The sequence below is a fragment of the Camelina sativa genome, chromosome 7, assembly GCF_000633955.1.
Source record: "Camelina sativa cultivar DH55 chromosome 7, Cs, whole genome shotgun sequence".
NCBI classification, from domain to species: domain Eukaryota; kingdom Viridiplantae; phylum Streptophyta; class Magnoliopsida; order Brassicales; family Brassicaceae; genus Camelina; species Camelina sativa.
The window spans coordinates 33170249-33188090 of record NC_025691.1 but is presented as its reverse complement, the minus strand read 5'-3'; the positions used below and the strand labels follow the sequence as shown (position 1 = coordinate 33188090).

Sequence of the window (17842 nt, the reverse complement as noted above, 5' to 3'; positions counted from 1 at the left end):
TTTTTTTCCTCCCATTTTTGTATAAGTTTAATTATACTCTCATCTCATATGTAAAAATAAATATATAAGTTAACATTTACAGTAGTAAAATTGCATTTGGTATTGTCCTCCACAGCTCCACTCGAAGTGTCGTCCAGTAAAGTCAACGATGAAAATACAAAAGGTAATCAGAACCAAAAAAAAATGAAAAAGAAAAAGAGAAATGGTTTTAAAAAACCGGCCGCCTTAATAAAAACTTACAAATACAATGCATGGAGAGGTTGAGCAGTCTGCGCAGTGCATCCATGCTAAATTGCTAATTATGTGATGCGTTGACATTATATAATAAGCACGTGGTAAATTTTGGTCGATAAATTTAGGCCTTGAAAGGTAACAATTCAAAAGGCGTTTTTCTAGATATCTGAGAGAAAAGCAGACTATATCACCAATCACCCATAAAACAAAAAATTTGAGTTATTATAAAAAAACAGTAAAAGCACTATTGACGGTTTTCTAAACAGAACATTATTCTATGGACCGCCTATGGACTGCGGTACAACCAATTATCCAGCGTTTTTTGCCAATAACACCTTAGATAAAGTAAATTTTTATTTATTTAATTTGTGATTAATAAAAAAATAATATTTAACATAAGTTTTAACAAATAATTGTATGCTGAAAAAGGTTTTTAAGTTAAATTGTTAAAGATTCACATAAATTCACTTAGTTACTTCAAAATAAATTTAGATTTTAAAAATTTTAAATAATAATTCTAATGGATTTATGTTTTTCATGCTGGGATCAATAAAAAAGGTAATAATCAAAGATTTTAAGAAATGACTTTATGCTAAAATGTTTATGTACAAATTAAATTTTTAGTTTAAACAAATTTAGATATATAAGGTTCTAATATTTTTCTATTAACACAAAACAGATAATAATTTACAATTCTATTAATTATTTGTAGTTTTCATTTATTCATATAATTATTGTTCTAATAATCATTTATATATATATATATTAAACAATATTTATTTATTAATGAAAACAAATTAAAATATAATTGTACTAATTATTAATAAAATAATATGAAATCCGCACCGCAAATAATTTTCACCAATCAAACACTATTTTATACTGCTTATTTTGCATTAACCGCACTTGTCCTGCAAATATATTTATCCCGCACGTACTGCAGTTCAACCGTACCGCACTATTAAATCTTTTGTCCTGCATAACTAAATCTGCCGTTACCATTCAGATCCTTAGTTATCGTGTGTGTGATGATGAACGTCTTAGATGAACAAACAAAAATGTTGCCTAACGAAAAATGAAACAAGCAATATATTGTTTTGTTTTTAAAAGTGTGAAATATCGTAATTATGTTCTGAACTTCTGATTATAATATTGTCTCCAGAATTTATTAACTTTTTCAAATACTGCTATTTTAATTTTTTTAATCATATATAACATTGGAACAAACACTATAAAATACGTATATTAAAACGAATACGTTGTCTTTCTTTTTGTGTTATATGGTGGAGGCAAGAAAATTCAAAAATAGTAAAACTAGCACTTCCAAGGCTAGAGGATTCTATCATTTTTATATACATTGTCATATTAATTTATGTTAAACTAACCCAAAAACTGTGAGTGTTTGGGTGATGTCAAATCCAACAAGGCATTATCAAAATAATAATTTTAGTGAATATATATACTAAAGAATTAATAATGTGTACTAAACAAAGAGCCTTCAAGTTTCCGAAAAGGCTCAAGTGTTGGGCAGCATGTTCAGCCTATATAAATGTCATTATCCTAAAACTTCTTATATTGAGTTTTTGTTTTATATATATATATTTTTTTTAAATTCCATTTCAGAAAGACAAATATGGTTATTTTTTTACCGTTGCTTTCATCAAATTTTTCACTTATGTATTATCACGTATGCATGTCTTGCGGTCTGTCATTTATATTATAAAAAGGGTTAAAATTGTATGCTATCCAAGTATGTTTAAATATATTTCTTGTAATTATTTGTGCGAGTTTATAAAATTTTCATATATTCAGAATATTGTTTCTTATTCACCAGTCTTACTTCTAATATTTGGACTTCCACCATCGTCTGCTGACATTTATAGGTCCAATTTTCATCTGAAACGTTAATTTGTTAACATTACCACAAATGATTTGTAATCAGGTGTTGCTCTTCACTGAAATAATTGTTATTTTAGCTAATTAGTTGGTTATAGTTTTATCGAGAAAGCAAGGAAACTATTCTCATCAATTACTTTTGCTTTCTTTCTTCTTCATTCGATGCTCCTAAAAAGCTGATATATATATACTATCTATATATTAATCATGTTATTCAAACCGAGGCAAATTAAAGCAAGGTTCTCTATAATCTGTATATGTCAGCGTACAAGAATAATACAATATCACAGGAAGACATCTGGACAAAAGTTATACCAAAAGAAAGACATCTGGAGAAAATTATCTATCAAATAATGGACATTTTATTTCATAGGGATTTAAATATAAACTATATAATCAAGATATATATTCGTGACCAATCGTGACATTGTTTATTTACCAAGAATCGATACAGAATGGAGCTCGTGTCATATATGTACGATTTTGGGTTTAATTAATTTATCTATCAAACTTTAACATTTATATAGATAGATACTTTCATTCTCCTATACAGATTAGAACATAAAAATTATAAAATTGTTTGATGTTTGTTTGTTTGGGATGACTTTTTTTTATCTCTTCGGCTGGAATGTTTCTTTCCATGGGATTTCTCCACGTTGGAACTCCCTAGAAGCTCATTTCTTGGACTTCCCTGATGATCATCTCCTTGCATTGAATTTTCAGTTTCCCACATTCCAAAGTTTCCTTGTTTAGCCTTTGTACGTATGGTTGATTGAATACATGTTTGACAGATAGCACACTACGTCAAATCCATATATACAAACCAAGGAGAACCCACAATTTAACGTGCTGACGTAACGTAGCAATACAATATTTTGTAGCACATCGCGTTACTCCATCGTTACTCACTTACTTTTTACTCCTTTGAATAGTTTACACAACGAATAATATATTCGGTTACTAATCATATAATTTTATTAGGATAGTAAAATATTTATTAAACACGTTAAAAACACTGTCATGACTGTCGTCGTCAACCTGATACCAAAAAAAAAGGACTGTCGTCTACTTTCTTTCCCAGTTTGGGTGGGCCAAAAGGACTAAAATATATAAAACCTTGTAATAATAATAATAATAAGTAATCTGAAACTTCTAAACTTTTAGGCATAGGATAGAAGAACAATAAAAGTTAAAGGGTCTAAGAAAATATCAGACCAAGCTAGAGAGGGGAATCTCTGCAAGTCCAGATTGATTCCAAACAGCTTGAACGGTATCCTTTTCGTTTAATAATTTAGTAACGATAGAATATTTGATAACTAATTTTATATCAATAGTATTCCGTACACTTTTTGTATTAGCCCGCTATATATAAAGATTAAATAGTTACTAAATTATACTTTTCACAGTTAGCAAAAATCTATAATAATTATGTATAAGGAATACCTGGCTGATTTTTTTTTTTTTTTTTTTACAATGAATAGCTAGCCAAAATATACACAAGGTTGTTAATTATTTATGCATTCTCATATACATGTTAATTCATATATATACGTATACGAATACAAATGTTTAAGGCATACCTACATATAGAAAATGCTTATACTTTATATATACAAAGAGGATATGCCGTATGTGGCAAATTAGTGCCAAAACACAACTTTCTGTGAATTGTGACCTCAAGAGAATTTGGTCGTTCTTTACTGCAAATTATTTGTTTATGATCATTTGTTCCATTTGAAGAGTCGTCTTCTATAAGAGGCTTATATAGGTTATGCGTGTTTCAAAGGTTAAATATTTATGTTCATTAGTTATTATGTCAATAATTTAATATTTATATATATATATATATATATATATTTTTCCATTTAGAATTCACGCACACGTTACCAAATTTGAACTCCAGTTATGACATGATAGCCATGTTACAAATTATTAAAAACATAATGTCTTTATCATAAATTTTCAGCCTATAAATCACTATTAGTTGGTTTTATATACTTAGTTAGCTAGGCTTTCAATTAATTACTTATTAACAAACTTCGTATAAAATAGCCGATATAAAAAGGAATTGATTCTCACTATTTTAGGAAAAATATAATTATTTTCTTAGTTAAAATGAATTTTATAAATTACCTTCTTCAAAATTATCCTTTTTAATAATGATTTATCCCCAACCAATAGGTGGCATTTTGAATGAATTTAGTATATCATAAAGCTTCTACAAATAGATAAAGAATGATATATGATTTGATTTATTATGACTTAATGCATACTTTATCAAATTAATTAATAAGAGTTGGAGCACTCTTGAAAAAGTGGTCAAAATGCTACTTGCTTAAGTCTTTGTAGGTGTAATAGCCTACTGCTTATTAAACAATAATTTGTACAAATTAAGAATACTAAAATGTTAAACAAATATTCTTCCGAAATATGTGACGGTGCTTGGTAATATTTATTTTCCCATTTAAATTTGTGTGCTTGTGGGATATATTACCAACTTCCTCCAAAGACAAAGTAGATTCAAGTGTAGTTTTTTTCTTCTTTTTATTTCTTTTGTCAACATAACAAGTAATGAGATTGGAGAATCAATCTTGATCAATGATCAGTAGTGTAGTTGTAAGGTGGATTGAGAGTGTAGGGGTGGGTCTGGTGAAGAGGGGTTTCAGTACTAGGAAAGGGTGAGCTGGACCTTGAGGTGCTGGTTGTTGTTGGTAATGGGAGTGACATGCTGACTTGATGACAGATCGAGTTTCTTCTGCTTCTTGGGAGCTGACTTGGTAGGAGTGGACTTCTCCAATTTGTAGATCTTAGACAGGACGTAGACAGAATTGCCCATAACCATCCAATCAACACCATGAAAAAAGCTCCGAGCATGTCAGCTCCCAAGAAGCAAAGTACCTTCCATAACATTTGTGGCATACAGTATTTGAATTTCATCTTCGTCACTATTTGGGCTTTTTATAAACTCAGCATGGCCCGATTAAATATAGGTTCCTTTTACATTGAACCGGCGTCGTATGAGAAAGAACAGAAACTGAATTAAAAAAAACAATTTTTTAAAAATACTGGAAAGGGTTTAAGCCTTTGTTAAACTTTAAACCCAACCCTGTTTCTTCTTCTTCCTCCTCACGCCGCCGCAAACCAGCATCGCCGTCGATTCTCTCAGAAGAAGAAGATAAGCTAAACGTAAGTTTACTTTTTGATTCCGTTATCGTCTACTTCGAAGTTTGTAGTCTCTTCGAAGTTAAAGTAAGATTGATATGTCGTCATGTTCTTTTGTAATTGCTCTGCTTCACTAAAATTCAATAATCAATCTCATGTTTGGCTTAAACGATGATCTAATGAATAAAGGCCACATAGGTTTTGTGCTCTTCTTTCAAAATATATAAAAATTAAACCTTTCTTTGCTCTTCTTCTCTTAAACCCTAGTCTTCGAGAATCCAGTAACCCTAGTATTCGAGAATCCAGTACAGTAACGATGGAGGCAGATACTGTGACAGACTCTCGTACTCAGAAAGTTAACGACTTGTTAAAAGACGTTCGATTGGATTACAATTCTCTAAGAGAGCTTCTGGATGATGCCATTGCGCCCATTTATGAATCTATTCATAGAATCCCTGAAGATTTTAAGGTAGGTTTGTGGACTTATATATATATATGTTAATGTTTTATGGAAATTGAAATTTTTTGAGCTTCTTTAACAATTGAAAATCTCTTAGGTTACCTCTGAGTTAGCTCCCAGTTTCGTCAAGGACATTGGGGCAGATAAAGTGAAGTTCAGTTTTAAGCAGCCAAGTGGTTATGATCTCTGTGGCAGCTACTCCATGGATTGCATGGCAAAGCCGGATTCTTCTGTTGATCTTCTTCTTCACTTGCCTAAGGTAAAGTGTTTTATTGCGCAGTTCCTAACTTTTAAGACCGAATGTTATGGGTTGGTTTGTTAACTATAGAAGGGTTCTTGCAGGAATGTTTTTATGAGAAGGATTACATGAATCATAGATACCATGCCAAAAGATGTCTGTATCTTTGTGTTATTAAAAAGCATTTGATGTCGTCTCCTTCCATCGAGAAGGTTGTATGGTCAACCTTTCAGAACGAAGCTAGGAAGCCAGTCTTAGTTGTTTTCCCAGGTGTGCTCTAGTTTTTTTTTGGCTAAGAGAAAATAGTAATTTTTAAATTGACTAAGAAGTATTCACATCGAGAATCTGTGTGTTTGCAGCTAAGAAACTTGATCAGTTTCCTGGATTTTCCATTAGGATAATCCCTTCAGCAACATCACTATTTAATGTTGCAAAGTTGAGTATGAGCAGAAACAACGTCCGTTCTGTAACTTCAGGTAATGAGTTTTTTTTCAAGAATGTTGAACTCTATTTAGATAAATATATTGAAGCATCAATTTATTAATATTCTGATCCATCCTGATGATTAAAAGATGGTGTCCCTGTGCCCACACCGACTTACAACTCAAGCATATTGGAGGACATGTTTCTTAAAGAAAATTCTGACTTTCTCGAGAAAACATTTTCTGAGTGGAAGGAGTTGGGCGATGCTTTGATTTTGCTGAAGGTATGGATTGTTAACAGGTATTGTTAGTTTGTTACCCTGTGTATATTGGGATCCTTAAACGTATCTGGTTCTGTGCAGATATGGGCTAGACAAAGGAGCTCGATATATGTTCATGATTGCTTGAATGGATTTCTAATCTCTGTGATACTATCATACCTTGCAAGCCATGCCAAAATTAACAAGGCACTAAAACCATTAGATATTTTCAGAGTGACACTGGACTTCATAGGTATGGTAGTGCAGTTTAAGTCTATTCGCTGCATTTTAAGTGTTTGATTCTGCAATATGGATAACCAAAATTTGTTAATCCTGTTTGGCAGCCAATTCTAAATTATGGGAGAGGGGTTTATATCTTCCGCCACAGAATGATATTCGTGTCTCGAAGGAGGTGTGTTGTCTGCTTGCTTTTCTGTTTCTTTCATTTAATGTTTGCGTATCAGTATGACTATGCACTGATACTACTGGATTCGTCTGCTGTTGAAACAATCAGAAAGAATACCCTCTGGTGTATAGTGTCATTGTAGACTATAAGGCATCTTCTGATAATACAAAAACTACGTATGAAAGTCTTGATACTGTTGGAAAAACCATATGTAGACACTAGATCTTTCATGTATGGCTTGAGTTTCTTGACAAATAGTATATTCTATCGAAGAAATTTCATGTGCGCATACATGGTGTCCTGTTCTTTGCATACTGTTTTTACTGATTATCAACGTTTAAAATTCAGGAGAAGATGAAGTTCAGAGAGTTGTTCCCTGTTGTTATATGCGATTCGTCTACATTTGTGAATTTGGCTTTCCGGATGACCAGTGTTGGTTTCCAGGAGGTACCTAAAGCTGGAGAAAAACAACTTTGATGTATTTTGATTATCTGATATTTCATTCGAGGCTGTGGTTGTATGTGTGACCTTATCATGGAATTTGTTTGTTGGTCAGCACAGGTCCAAGATGAGGCTTCTTTGATGCTTAAATGTATGGAGAAACTCAGAGATGGAGGATTCGAGGAGATGTTTATGACTAAGGTTGACTACCCTGTTAAGTATGACCACTGCATAAGGTAAGCTTCGCTTTTCACTTCTCGTGATTGATATGTATTGTATTGTTAAGGAGGGAAGTGGCTGGATATGTTCGTACTTTGTCAAAGCGTTATAGAAATGGCTAGTTTCGTGTGTGTGGAAGTATGAGACTAAAAAATTTAGATAGGAAATCTTTTTCACATGTTCATACTGACCTCCATGGTTTCAAGGTAGGTGGATAGTATGATATTAAGATTGTCTTTATCATATTTCATTATTCAGTCAACTTAATTTAGTGTTTGTTCTGAGATAGTTTGTTCCCTTTTTTCAGCTAGCTATCCTAACATATAAGTTTTCTTAGATTACAGCTAAAAGGGGAAACAGCATTGTCTATGTCAGAGTTCTGTTTGGACAAGGAGTGTTGGAGAATCTATGAGCAGAAAGTGCATAGCCTGCTGTTAGAAGGACTGGGTGACAGAGCAAAATCAATTCGTGTTGTTTGGAGAAATGTCAATCAAGATTGGCATGTAGAGAATGTAAGTTTTTTCCAGTTATGAATTTTACTTTTCATTGCGGCTAAGTGGGATCTTTTCTAAGACTTTAACTTCCTTTGAACCAGGGCTTGTCAGTTCTTGACAAAGAACCTCTTTTCATAGGCATATCTGTCAGCTCCACTGAAAAGGCTTTTAGAACAGTTGATATTGGGCCAGATGCTGAAAACAAAATAGAGGTATTTCCAAAATCTTTGAGTCATTGCTGTCTCATTGGTTCGTACTAAGTAATATATTGGTGTAGGCACTTAGATTCCGGAAGTTTTGGGGTGAGAAGTCTGATTTAAGGAGGTTTAAAGATGGAAGAATAGCAGAAAGCACAGGTGTGTTATCAATCAATACATGCTTTTGGCAGAGTTTAACTATGAAGTTTTGAGTTAATATGCAAGCTGAATATTGCCTTATTCATTTTCTCAGTTTGGGAAACTCAGCAGTGGACCAGACATCTTATCATGAAAGATATTGTTGAATATGTCCTTAAGCGGCATCTTTCACTGTCGTCCGATGACATTGTACAATTAGTGGATCAACTTGATTTCTCTCTAATCTATGGGGATAAAGGTATTGCTAAGCTCTAATTAAATAAAATACTTTTTTTTTTTTTCTCAATGCATTGCGTGCTGTCCACTTATTATTTCAATCTACTGCAACAATGCTGTTATGTCTCAGACCCAATATCTTTATCTGGAAATTTGCTTCAAGTCTATGATGTTTTCTCGAAGTGCTTGCGTGAGATTGAAGACATACCTCTCAAAGTCTCTAGCGTTCAGCCTTTAGATTCAGGTTTGTTTCCCTGTAATTTCCTTTCGCAATGAGCTGTTAGAAATTATAAGAATGTAATGGTTCTGATGTTTGCAGTATTTGTGGTTTCTTATATATAATTTTCCTCGTCACTTGCAGCTTTCAGGTCCACATCCGTGTTCCCTCCTGAACCGCACCCAGTGGCTTGCGAAAAGATTGATTCTCGAAGACTGCAAAAACTTCTGCCATCTTGCATTCCAGCAATGGAGGTCATGATTCAGGTATGATCAGTACACCAGATGGTTACTGGCATAATTACTTTGTCTTAGTTAGTTATCTAAACACTCCTGTCGTTTTCTTGTCTTGCTGTCTCAGCTAGAAGGTTCTGGTAACTGGCCCATGGATGATTTGGCAATTGAGAAAACAAAATCTGCCTTCCTCCTGAAAATTGCAGAGAGGTGGGTCTTCTGTAGTTCGTAACACTTCATACTATTAAGTCACAGTTATTTATCTGAATACTTACAAACGAAATTACTGACAGCCTTCAGAACGTCAAGGGAATACCATGCACAGCTACTGAGGATAATGTCGATGTTTTCATGGGTGGTTATGCATTTCGCCTGAGAATATTACATGAAAGAGGCCTGAGTTTGGTGAAGAGAGAAAGTGAGTTTCTTCTCTTACACACTATCCTCTATTTCTGAATAGAAAGCCTATGTAATGCTGACTTCCTTGACTTCTACTGAGTTGCAGTTGGAGCTGACCCAGTGAAGCATGTTTCCTATACCGATAAAATGCTTTTTATTCGCAGTCAACATGCAAGTATGATCAATGGTTTGCAAGGTCGATTTCCTACATATGCACCAGTTGCCAGGTAAAAGTTAATAAACTTGATGTGTTTACTTTTGTTCGCTTTGAAGTTTCATAACCTGGACCTTGTCTGCTCCCTTAAGGCTTGCAAAAAGATGGGTTTCTGCGCATCTCTTTTCGGGTTGCCTGGCAGAAGAGGCCATTGAACTTTTGGTTGCTCATGTCTTCCTCACACCTCTCCCACTTGGTGTTCCTTGCTCCCGAATTAATGGATTTTTAAGGTATCTTACCCCGCTACCATAGTTTTGATCTGACGGAAAACAACAATGCAATGCTGTGCCAACAATCGAAACATCACAACTTTTCCCGCTGTGTAACAGGTTCTTGCGATTACTAGCGGACTATGACTGGATGTTCTACCCATTGATTGTTGACATAAACAATGACTTTGGAAGAAATGACGAGAAAGAGATCAATGTGAGTCCCAAGTTTAATAATGGGTCTAGTGTTGGGCTAAATTTGTTGGAAACGCCTTCATTGTAAATGCTTTCTGGTTTTTTAGGATAACTTCATGTCAAGTAGAAAAGGCTACGAAGAAGACAGACAAAACATAAGTTCAGCTATGTTCTTGGCTGCTCCTTATGACAAAGCATCAGAGGCATGGACCGCAACTACACCAAATTTATCGGTTAGTTCATTAAATTACGCATTTTAAAAGCATACGCCACCCTTTATATTTCTCATGTCATAACTTTCTTTTATTTTTTACTTTGTTAAAGGAACAAAAAAGGTTGGTGGCTTATGCTCGAAGCAGTGCAAACGTGTTAAGCAAGTTGGTATTGCAAGAACATAATGATTCTGTTCAATGGGAGGTGAGTGAGTTGCATTGTGAACAAACTGCGATGAGCTTAAAATTCTGAGAACATAATATCGACTAATATATATATATGTTGCAGTGCCTTTTCAGGACACCCTTGCACAACTATGATGCAGTTATTCTTCTCCATAGAGACAAATTACCTTACCCACGTCGTCTTTTGTTTCCATCTGAACTTAATCAAGGTCCCAATAGCTCTCTCTCTGTCTCTGTATCTGATGTTTTCTATCGTTAAAACATCAATTAATCTTCTTTCTCAATTATTGAATAGGGAAGCACGTTGCACGTGGAAAAGCGAGTAGATTGTTTAACCCATTTTTGTTGCCTGGAGATATGAAGAGAAGCCATGACGAGCTTAAGAAGAAGCTAATGGTGGACTTTGAGCCGACCAAGTGCTTGTTGAGTGGATTGCAGGCAAGTGCTATAATTAAAACATAAACATTCATATTTATTGAAATTTCTTGTCAAAAGAAAGGAAGCTATCTTGCGGTTCTCATCTTATGCCGTTGTTTGCAGGAAGAGTTTGGGACGTTAAAGCCATGGTATGATCATATAGGAGGCGACGCAATTGGTTTAACATGGAACAAACAGAATTCAAAGGTAAAAAAGTTCATTTAAACATCTTCTGTGTACTACAAACAGAAAAAGAAAGGAAAACTCAAAACAAATGTAATGTTTTTTTGATTACAGAAACGAGAAAGAGATGAAGAGGAAGAAGAGAGTAATCCAATGGAGTTGTTAAAGGCGGTAGGGGAAATGGGTAAAGGGATGGTGAGAGATATCTATATGCTCAAGCCTCCACGCTTTGTCTAAACGCTTTCTCTTGAGTTAAAAAAAAAAAAAAGGTGAAGAGTTAATTGTAAACCTAAGCATCTTCAGAAAATGAACATGTAATGTCAATTTTGTTTTAAATGTGTTAAAGTTAGTTTTGTTTTAAAGACCTTTACGAGAAAAGGTTACATAGACAACAGAGCTTGGAAATGGTTTAATTTGCACCCCAAAAAAAAAAAAAAATCTATTTTAGAGAAACTTTGAGCTCTTGTACCATATGTTGGAAATCCCAGATTACACATTAATGAATGTAAAATTTAATTTAATGTTGTTTAAATTACAACTTAGAAAACCTAAATATGACTTTATTGTATATAAAGTATATCTATAGAAACATTAATTGTACTATAACATAAATATAATTGGTATATATATGTATAGATAATTTTATTGAATGTGTCAATAATAAAATAAGTATTCTTGGTTTATCTCCTACTCGATTTCCCAGAAAGCAAAAAAAAAAACAAAAACTCAGAAGAAAAAAAAAAGAGAAGAGAGAAGCCATGTCTTCGCCGAGCAAGCGTAGAGAAATGGATTTGATGAAACTGTAATTTCTTTCTTTCTTAGATTTAATCGGTTTATTCTTGATTTTGAGATCGGGTTTTGTTTTTGGTTTTTGTTTGGTGATTTTTTTATTCGAGTTTTTTTTTTTTTTTTCTTGTTGTTGATTGATGGGTGGATGTGAGTTTAGGATGATGAGTGACTACAAGGTGGAGATGATCAACGATGGCATGCAAGAGTTCTTTGTCGAATTCAATGGACCTAAAGACAGTAAGTTAACTCAGTTCTTCTTTGATTCGTTGATCCTGTTTTGTGTATGTTTTTAATCTGGTTTCACTGTTTAAGAATTTAGTTGATTCTTAATTGCAGATTTGTTGTACATCTGCACTTCATTAGTGTTAACTTTGATTATAAATCATAGAGATTTAGTTCTGTTTTTCTTGTTGATTATGATTATAAATCTTCAATTTCAACTTGTTAGTCTTAACTTTGATTATGATTAAGTTATAGAGACTTGGTTCTGCTGTTGTTGCATCACTTTATAGTTCAGGGAAATATTGAGAATTTGTTTATATGGAGTTTAAATTTGTTAACTTTTGTGTGTTTGGGCTATGGACAGGTATCTATGAGGGAGGTGTGTGGAAGATAAGAGTTGAACTTCCTGATGCTTATCCTTACAAATCTCCATCTGTCGGTTTCATTACCAAAATATACCATCCTAATGTCGATGAAATGTGAGTTCAGCTATCGATGTTTGGATAATGATTATGTTCCTTCTCCAAATCTTGATTTTTGTATGCTTCTTGGTTTGTGGTCGTGTGCAGGTCGGGTTCTGTTTGTTTAGATGTTATTAACCAGACCTGGAGCCCGATGTTCGGTATGATCATAACAATATTACAGTACATTTTTTGGATTGGGCTTATTATTGTTATTCTTGTTATGTTTATTGTTTATTTGATTTAGTTATTCAGACCTGGTGAATGTGTTCGAGACATTCCTTCCTCAACTTCTTCTGTATCCGAATCCGTCAGATCCTTTGAATGGAGAAGCAGCTGCGTTGATGATGCGTGATCGTCCTACCTATGAACAGAGAGTTAAAGGTAGTAAGATATTTTTCATCTCTTGCTATATCTGTTTTTTTGAGTTGCTTGGTTTTACTGATTCAGATAGTAAAAAGGCTACACATTTTCTTATCTTCTTGCGCGGTTTCAGAGTATTGTGAGAAATACGCAAAGCCAAGGGAGGGTGATGAGGAAATGTCTAGTGACGATGAAATGAGTGAAGAAGACGAATATGCCTCAGACGGTGATGATGAAGATGATGTTGCAATCGCCGGTAAACTCGATCCTTAAATCCGCATTTGGTCTTGGTATGGTATGAATCATGTGGCCGGATTAAATAGATGGCTAAACCAGGGGAATGAAAAAGAAGCTGGTGACTTTGTATGTATATGAATAATCAATGAATGTTTAAAGGTTCCATCTTCAATTGAACTGTAAAATGAATCTCTCTTTCTCTTGTCGTTTACTTTGTTTCTTTATCATGGTCGTTTAATGTAAATTATTGAAGCTCCTTTTAATCTTCATGTTATTGTGCACTTCTGTCTCCTGATTTTGGTCAGATTGTTTTAGTTAACTTCTTAAGCACTGTCAAAGTTGAGTTTGTTTCTGATATAACCTGGCCTCCTGAAATTGTTGTCACTGACAACATTATTGATTAAAATATATAATTAATAGCATAATATTGGACAGAAATGCCCTTATAGCTCAGTGGTAGAGCGTCAGTCTTGTAAACTGAAGGTCCGTAGTTCGATCCTGCGTGAGGGCACCTTTTTTGCAATTTTACCTAATTTTGTCAATCTTCGGCCTGCTTTAAGGCCCATATAATAAGCGGCCCAAGATAGCTTGTTATCCCCGTTTCACGTTTTCAGGGACAAACACCTTGCCGTTTTTTAAAGTTACTCAACACTTTTGTTATCCTTCAGTCGCCTCCTTCTTCTTCCTGCTTCTCCCGAAACCCTATTCCTAAAACCCTAAATACGTCACCACCACCATCAAACAAGTTCGTTCATAGCCTCTCGCTCTCTCAAATCTCAATCACTCAAGACGAATCACGATGTTGCGCAGAAACGTTAGGTTAAGAAAAGAGTATCTCTACAGGAAAAATTTGGAAGGTGATGAGCGTCAGCTCTATGAGAAGAAGCGGAAGATTAGAGAAGCTCTCCAAGGTCTTATTTTGTATCCTGTTGAAATAATCATTGTTTCGATTTATATTTTTCACCACCCTTATGATTTGGGTTTAATGGTTTAACAGAAGGAAAGCCGATTCCTACTGAGCTACGAAACGAAGAGGCGAAGCTTCGACAAGAGATTGATCTTGAAGACCAAAACACAGCTGGTAAGAATTTGGAAAGCTAGATTTTTTTCCGATTGGTTTGATTAATTGATATGTTGTATGCGTTTACATTTGAATTTTCAATGTTTTGGTCTAGCAAAGTTATGTAAATTGTACTTGTTCTATGCTCTTGTTATATTGATACTTAATCTTTTGCTATATAGAGCTTTGCTATAAGAGCTATGAGTGGTTTGTGGTAGTAACAGCTGATGGTTATTTTTCTAATCAATGTTGTAAATAGTTCCCCGGAGTCATATTGATGATGAATATGCAAATGCTACGGAGAATGATCCAAAGATTTTGTTGACAACGTCTAGGAATCCAAGTGCTCCGCTCATCCGATTCACAAAGGTATTGTTTGGTTTCGGCTTTTGATTAGATGCTGACATTATTGTTGTCTGGTTTGTTTTCTTCCGGGTTTATTTTATATTTTTGGCTAGTGATTTCTGCTTTTTCTTTGATTTTTGACCTTTGATTGTGTGGAATCTGTTGCAGGAATTGAAGTTTGTATTTCCTAACTCTCAGAGAATAAATCGTGGTGGTCAGGTATGTGTGTTGTTCTGTCTTCTCTTCTTTAATCCATTTGGAATTATCTAATCCTCTTTTTATGTAACCTGGTTTTGTTATCCAATTGGTGGCTACTTCTGGTTTCTTATTTGATGTTGTTAAGCTAAATGTTATTGGTATTAGCTCCCTTAGGGACAGTTCCTGGCTTTTATAATCGCATGTTCCTGTACTTGTATTAGATCGTAGTCAAATTATGGGCAACGTAGGCCAGATTCCATAATTTATACCTGTAGCTGAGGTAGTCCAAACCTGTATTGCAAATCAAATTAGTAGTGTGGCTGATAGGAACCATAAGCTGGAGTTGTAGTGACTTTTATACTTCTCTATGTAGCATTGGGATGATAATACCGAAGTTTTGTCCACTTCTTTCTTTGTAGGTCATCTCTGAGATCATTGAAACTGCTCGTTCGCATGATTTTACTGATGTTATACTGGTTCATGAGCACCGTGGTGTGCCTGATGGTCTCATTATCTCTCATCTCCCATTTGGACCAACTGCTTACTTTGGATTACTTAATGTGGTAAGTAACTCTTTGAAGATCTGATTCTTTTCCAAATCTTTCTTCTTTCCAACTCCTGGTTTAGCCTTTTTTCTTAATCCAGAGTACCTTCTGTTTAGGTAACAAGACATGATATTCAAGACAAGAAAGCCATTGGACACATGCCGGAGCAATATCCTCATCTCATTTTTAACAACTTTACAACTCAGGTATATAACTGATTCACTTCGTTCTTTACTGCAATCTGGTATTGGAAACCGAAAAACGTTGCTGTTTAAAATGTGAAAATGTTTCCAATTTGATTTCCTTTTATTTGGCAGATGGGTAAAAGAGTTGGAAACATCTTAAAACATATCTTCCCTGCTCCAAAACCGGATGCAAGACGTATAGTTACTTTTGCCAATCAATCTGATTATATTTCATTCAGGTAAAATTTTCTTCACAACGATCAGATTTTACTAATGTTAAATGGTGACCCGTTTTCAAAGCCTAAGGTCTAAGGCTTAAAGTTGGTATTTGGTAATCTGATTCTGTTCCTCTTGGTGAAGCACATGAAAACACCATGCAATAAATCATTTGTATATAGAACAGATAGAGATTGTGTTTGATTTTTGTTGTCGGTTCTTTTTAAAAAATTCTTGTGGGTGTATGTATATGTAGGAATCATGTCTATGATAAAGGAGAGGGAGGTCCAAAATCAATCGAGCTTAAAGAAATCGGTCCTCGGTTTGAGTTGCGGCTCTACCAGGTATGCTTTATTTAGCTTAACCGAATCAGAACTGTTATCATCAAACCATCAATCAAGTTTCTTAATGACAATACTTTTTTTTGCAGGTGAAATTAGGAACCGTGGAACAAAATGAAGCAGAGATCGAATGGGTCATTAGACCGTACATGAACACTGCTAAGAAACGCCAGTTCATCGGTGAATGATGCTATAAACGGCACCGCTTCGAATCTTTATTTCAATTCTGTTTCACCTTATATCATTTTGTGTCCTTAGAGAGAATTGCGATGATTTTGTTGTAACCTTTTTCAATATAACGTTTTATTGTCTGAAAATAGTAGTACTACCTTATAATGTAGACTGTGTGGCATCATGATCAAAATTGGTGATAAAATTAGAGTTTTATTGTTTTATTTATTTATTTTCGAATTCAAACAAAAAGTTCTGAGCAAGCATCGAAGTGCTAAAAGTGTTGGAAAATGGATAAACACAAAATGTCATTTGTTTGTGTTCAAAACTTTAAATAAATAAATAAAAGTATCATTATCGTTTTAAATTAATTTTTTTTTCTTTTCTTTCGGGATAAAAAATATCTTACATATAAAAATTATTATAAATATCAGTACCAGGTTTCGTCTCCTCTCATAGTTTTCAGTTGTGCCTCTCTCATCTGATCATCGGATCTCTTTTGGTAATTTACTTACTTTACTTCTTCGTCTTCCTCCGATCGATCTCCCCAGATTTGATCTCTCACTCGAAATCGCGAAATCGAATTCTTAATTTTGTTTAATTATCTGTTTTTTTTTTTTGTGTGTGTGTGTGTTTTATTATATCGAATTTTCTTGGCCATATTTTTTTTTTCATTTAAATTCTATCCTTTTTACTTACACACACATCTCTTTATAAACGCCATAGCCCTAACTTACCGCTCTGTGTAGTGAGTGACTAGAGTAGATAGAGTTATCTCATCTAGGGTTTATAGTTTGGAGAATTTAACAAGGAGGTGTTTTTATTTTAATTTAATTGTTAGCGCTATTGTTTATTTAGGGATTTTGGAATTCTTGGGTCTTCTTTTGTAATGGCTAGATTGATAATTCCTTGTCGAAGTTCATCTCTGGCGAGGTTCAATCTTCTGGGTTTGCTCTCTCATGTTCCTGTGATTACCCTTTTTAACCTCTCTCTCTTTTTTTTTGTTTCAGTTATAAGAAACTGATTATTACACGTCTGTAGATGTAAACTTGAATTTTGGATCGATTCTGAACTATTGGAATGAAAACCAAATTTAATTTGAATTTTCTGTTCGAATTGTATGTTTTTTGTTACTTTGAGTTCGGTTGTGTATACAAAACTTTGGAAAGAACTTGTGTAGGATTAATAAAATCTTCTTGTAATGACTTCTGTTTTCTTTTACCAACCCATTTCGATTTATATCACTGCTTTATGTGTATCCTTATTTTGTAGTAACCGTTCTCTTTTCCTTAGTTTGTTTGTATTCATTCGCTTTTATACTCTCTCTTACAGGTTCCTGTTAGAGGCAGTTGTCTTCGTAGTTCCGCAAAGAGGCTTACTCAATACAGACCGTTTCTTACTTCCGAGGTTTTGTGTTTTTTTTTTTTTTTTTTTTTTTTT

At 34.0% G+C, this 17842-nt stretch overlaps 4 protein-coding genes and 1 non-coding gene across 5 annotated transcripts in view; all 5 read left to right on the top strand.

Annotated features, from left to right (window-relative positions):
- Positions 5218-11705, top strand: LOC104704002 (nucleolar protein 6-like). Its single transcript, XM_010420114.2, has 27 exons — positions 5218-5316; positions 5560-5761; positions 5850-6011; positions 6095-6260; positions 6350-6466; positions 6563-6696; positions 6775-6925; positions 7017-7084; positions 7427-7525; positions 7640-7755; positions 8076-8250; positions 8334-8444; positions 8510-8588; positions 8683-8826; positions 8935-9048; positions 9166-9287; positions 9382-9464; positions 9548-9672; positions 9760-9880; positions 9960-10097; positions 10197-10293; positions 10379-10504; positions 10596-10688; positions 10773-10878; positions 10965-11107; positions 11210-11293; positions 11384-11705. The coding sequence occupies exons 2-27, from the start codon at positions 5609-5611 to the stop codon at positions 11504-11506; spliced, it is 3150 nt and encodes a 1049-aa protein (XP_010418416.1). The 5' UTR covers positions 5218-5316; positions 5560-5608; the 3' UTR covers positions 11507-11705.
- On the top strand, positions 11944-13624 carry LOC104704001 (ubiquitin-conjugating enzyme E2 5-like). Its single transcript, XM_010420113.2, has 6 exons — positions 11944-12071; positions 12216-12295; positions 12645-12759; positions 12850-12902; positions 12997-13125; positions 13238-13624. Exons 1-6 carry the CDS (start codon positions 12028-12030, stop codon positions 13375-13377), a joined length of 561 nt encoding a protein of 186 aa, XP_010418415.1. The 5' UTR covers positions 11944-12027; the 3' UTR covers positions 13378-13624.
- TRNAT-UGU lies at positions 13781-13852 on the top strand. The gene has a single exon. It is a non-coding gene; the product is annotated as a tRNA-Thr (tRNA).
- Positions 13977-16569, top strand: LOC104704000 (U3 small nucleolar ribonucleoprotein protein IMP4). Its single transcript, XM_010420112.2, has 9 exons — positions 13977-14252; positions 14339-14422; positions 14661-14770; positions 14915-14965; positions 15364-15507; positions 15606-15695; positions 15807-15913; positions 16147-16234; positions 16321-16569. Exons 1-9 carry the CDS (start codon positions 14141-14143, stop codon positions 16417-16419), a joined length of 885 nt encoding a protein of 294 aa, XP_010418414.1. The 5' UTR covers positions 13977-14140; the 3' UTR covers positions 16420-16569.
- The window catches only part of LOC104703996 (puromycin-sensitive aminopeptidase-like), a gene marked incomplete in the record, with an annotated part of 7610 nt that continues 6913 nt past the window's right edge, over positions 17146-17842 (top strand). The window contains 2 exon segments of the mRNA XM_010420107.2: positions 17146-17369; positions 17735-17809. Of these exon segments, the coding sequence (XP_010418409.1) occupies positions 17292-17369; positions 17735-17809 (153 nt within the window).

What these genes read in the sequence shown, in the direction of transcription:
- LOC104704002 (XM_010420114.2), top strand. Translation starts at nt 5,609, where the DNA reads ATGGAGGCAGATACTGTGACAGACTCTCGTACTCAGAAAGTTAACGAC. An exon ending in CGTCCGTTCTGTAACTTCAG is followed by an intron (nt 6,467 to 6,562) that starts GTAATGAGTTTT and finishes GATGATTAAAAG; the next exon opens with ATGGTGTCCCTGTGCCCACA. An exon ending in CAACTACACCAAATTTATCG is followed by an intron (nt 10,505 to 10,595) that starts GTTAGTTCATTA and finishes ACTTTGTTAAAG; the next exon opens with GAACAAAAAAGGTTGGTGGC.
- LOC104704001 (XM_010420113.2), top strand. Translation starts at nt 12,028, where the DNA reads ATGTCTTCGCCGAGCAAGCGTAGAGAAATGGATTTGATGAAACT. An exon ending in GAAATGGATTTGATGAAACT is followed by an intron (nt 12,072 to 12,215) that starts GTAATTTCTTTC and finishes ATGTGAGTTTAG; the next exon opens with GATGATGAGTGACTACAAGG. An exon ending in ATTCAATGGACCTAAAGACA is followed by an intron (nt 12,296 to 12,644) that starts GTAAGTTAACTC and finishes GGCTATGGACAG; the next exon opens with GTATCTATGAGGGAGGTGTG.
- LOC104704000 (XM_010420112.2), top strand. Translation starts at nt 14,141, where the DNA reads ATGTTGCGCAGAAACGTTAGGTTAAGAAAAGAGTATCTCTACAGGAAA. An exon ending in ACTTTGGATTACTTAATGTG is followed by an intron (nt 15,508 to 15,605) that starts GTAAGTAACTCT and finishes CCTTCTGTTTAG; the next exon opens with GTAACAAGACATGATATTCA. An exon ending in TTAACAACTTTACAACTCAG is followed by an intron (nt 15,696 to 15,806) that starts GTATATAACTGA and finishes TTTATTTGGCAG; the next exon opens with ATGGGTAAAAGAGTTGGAAA.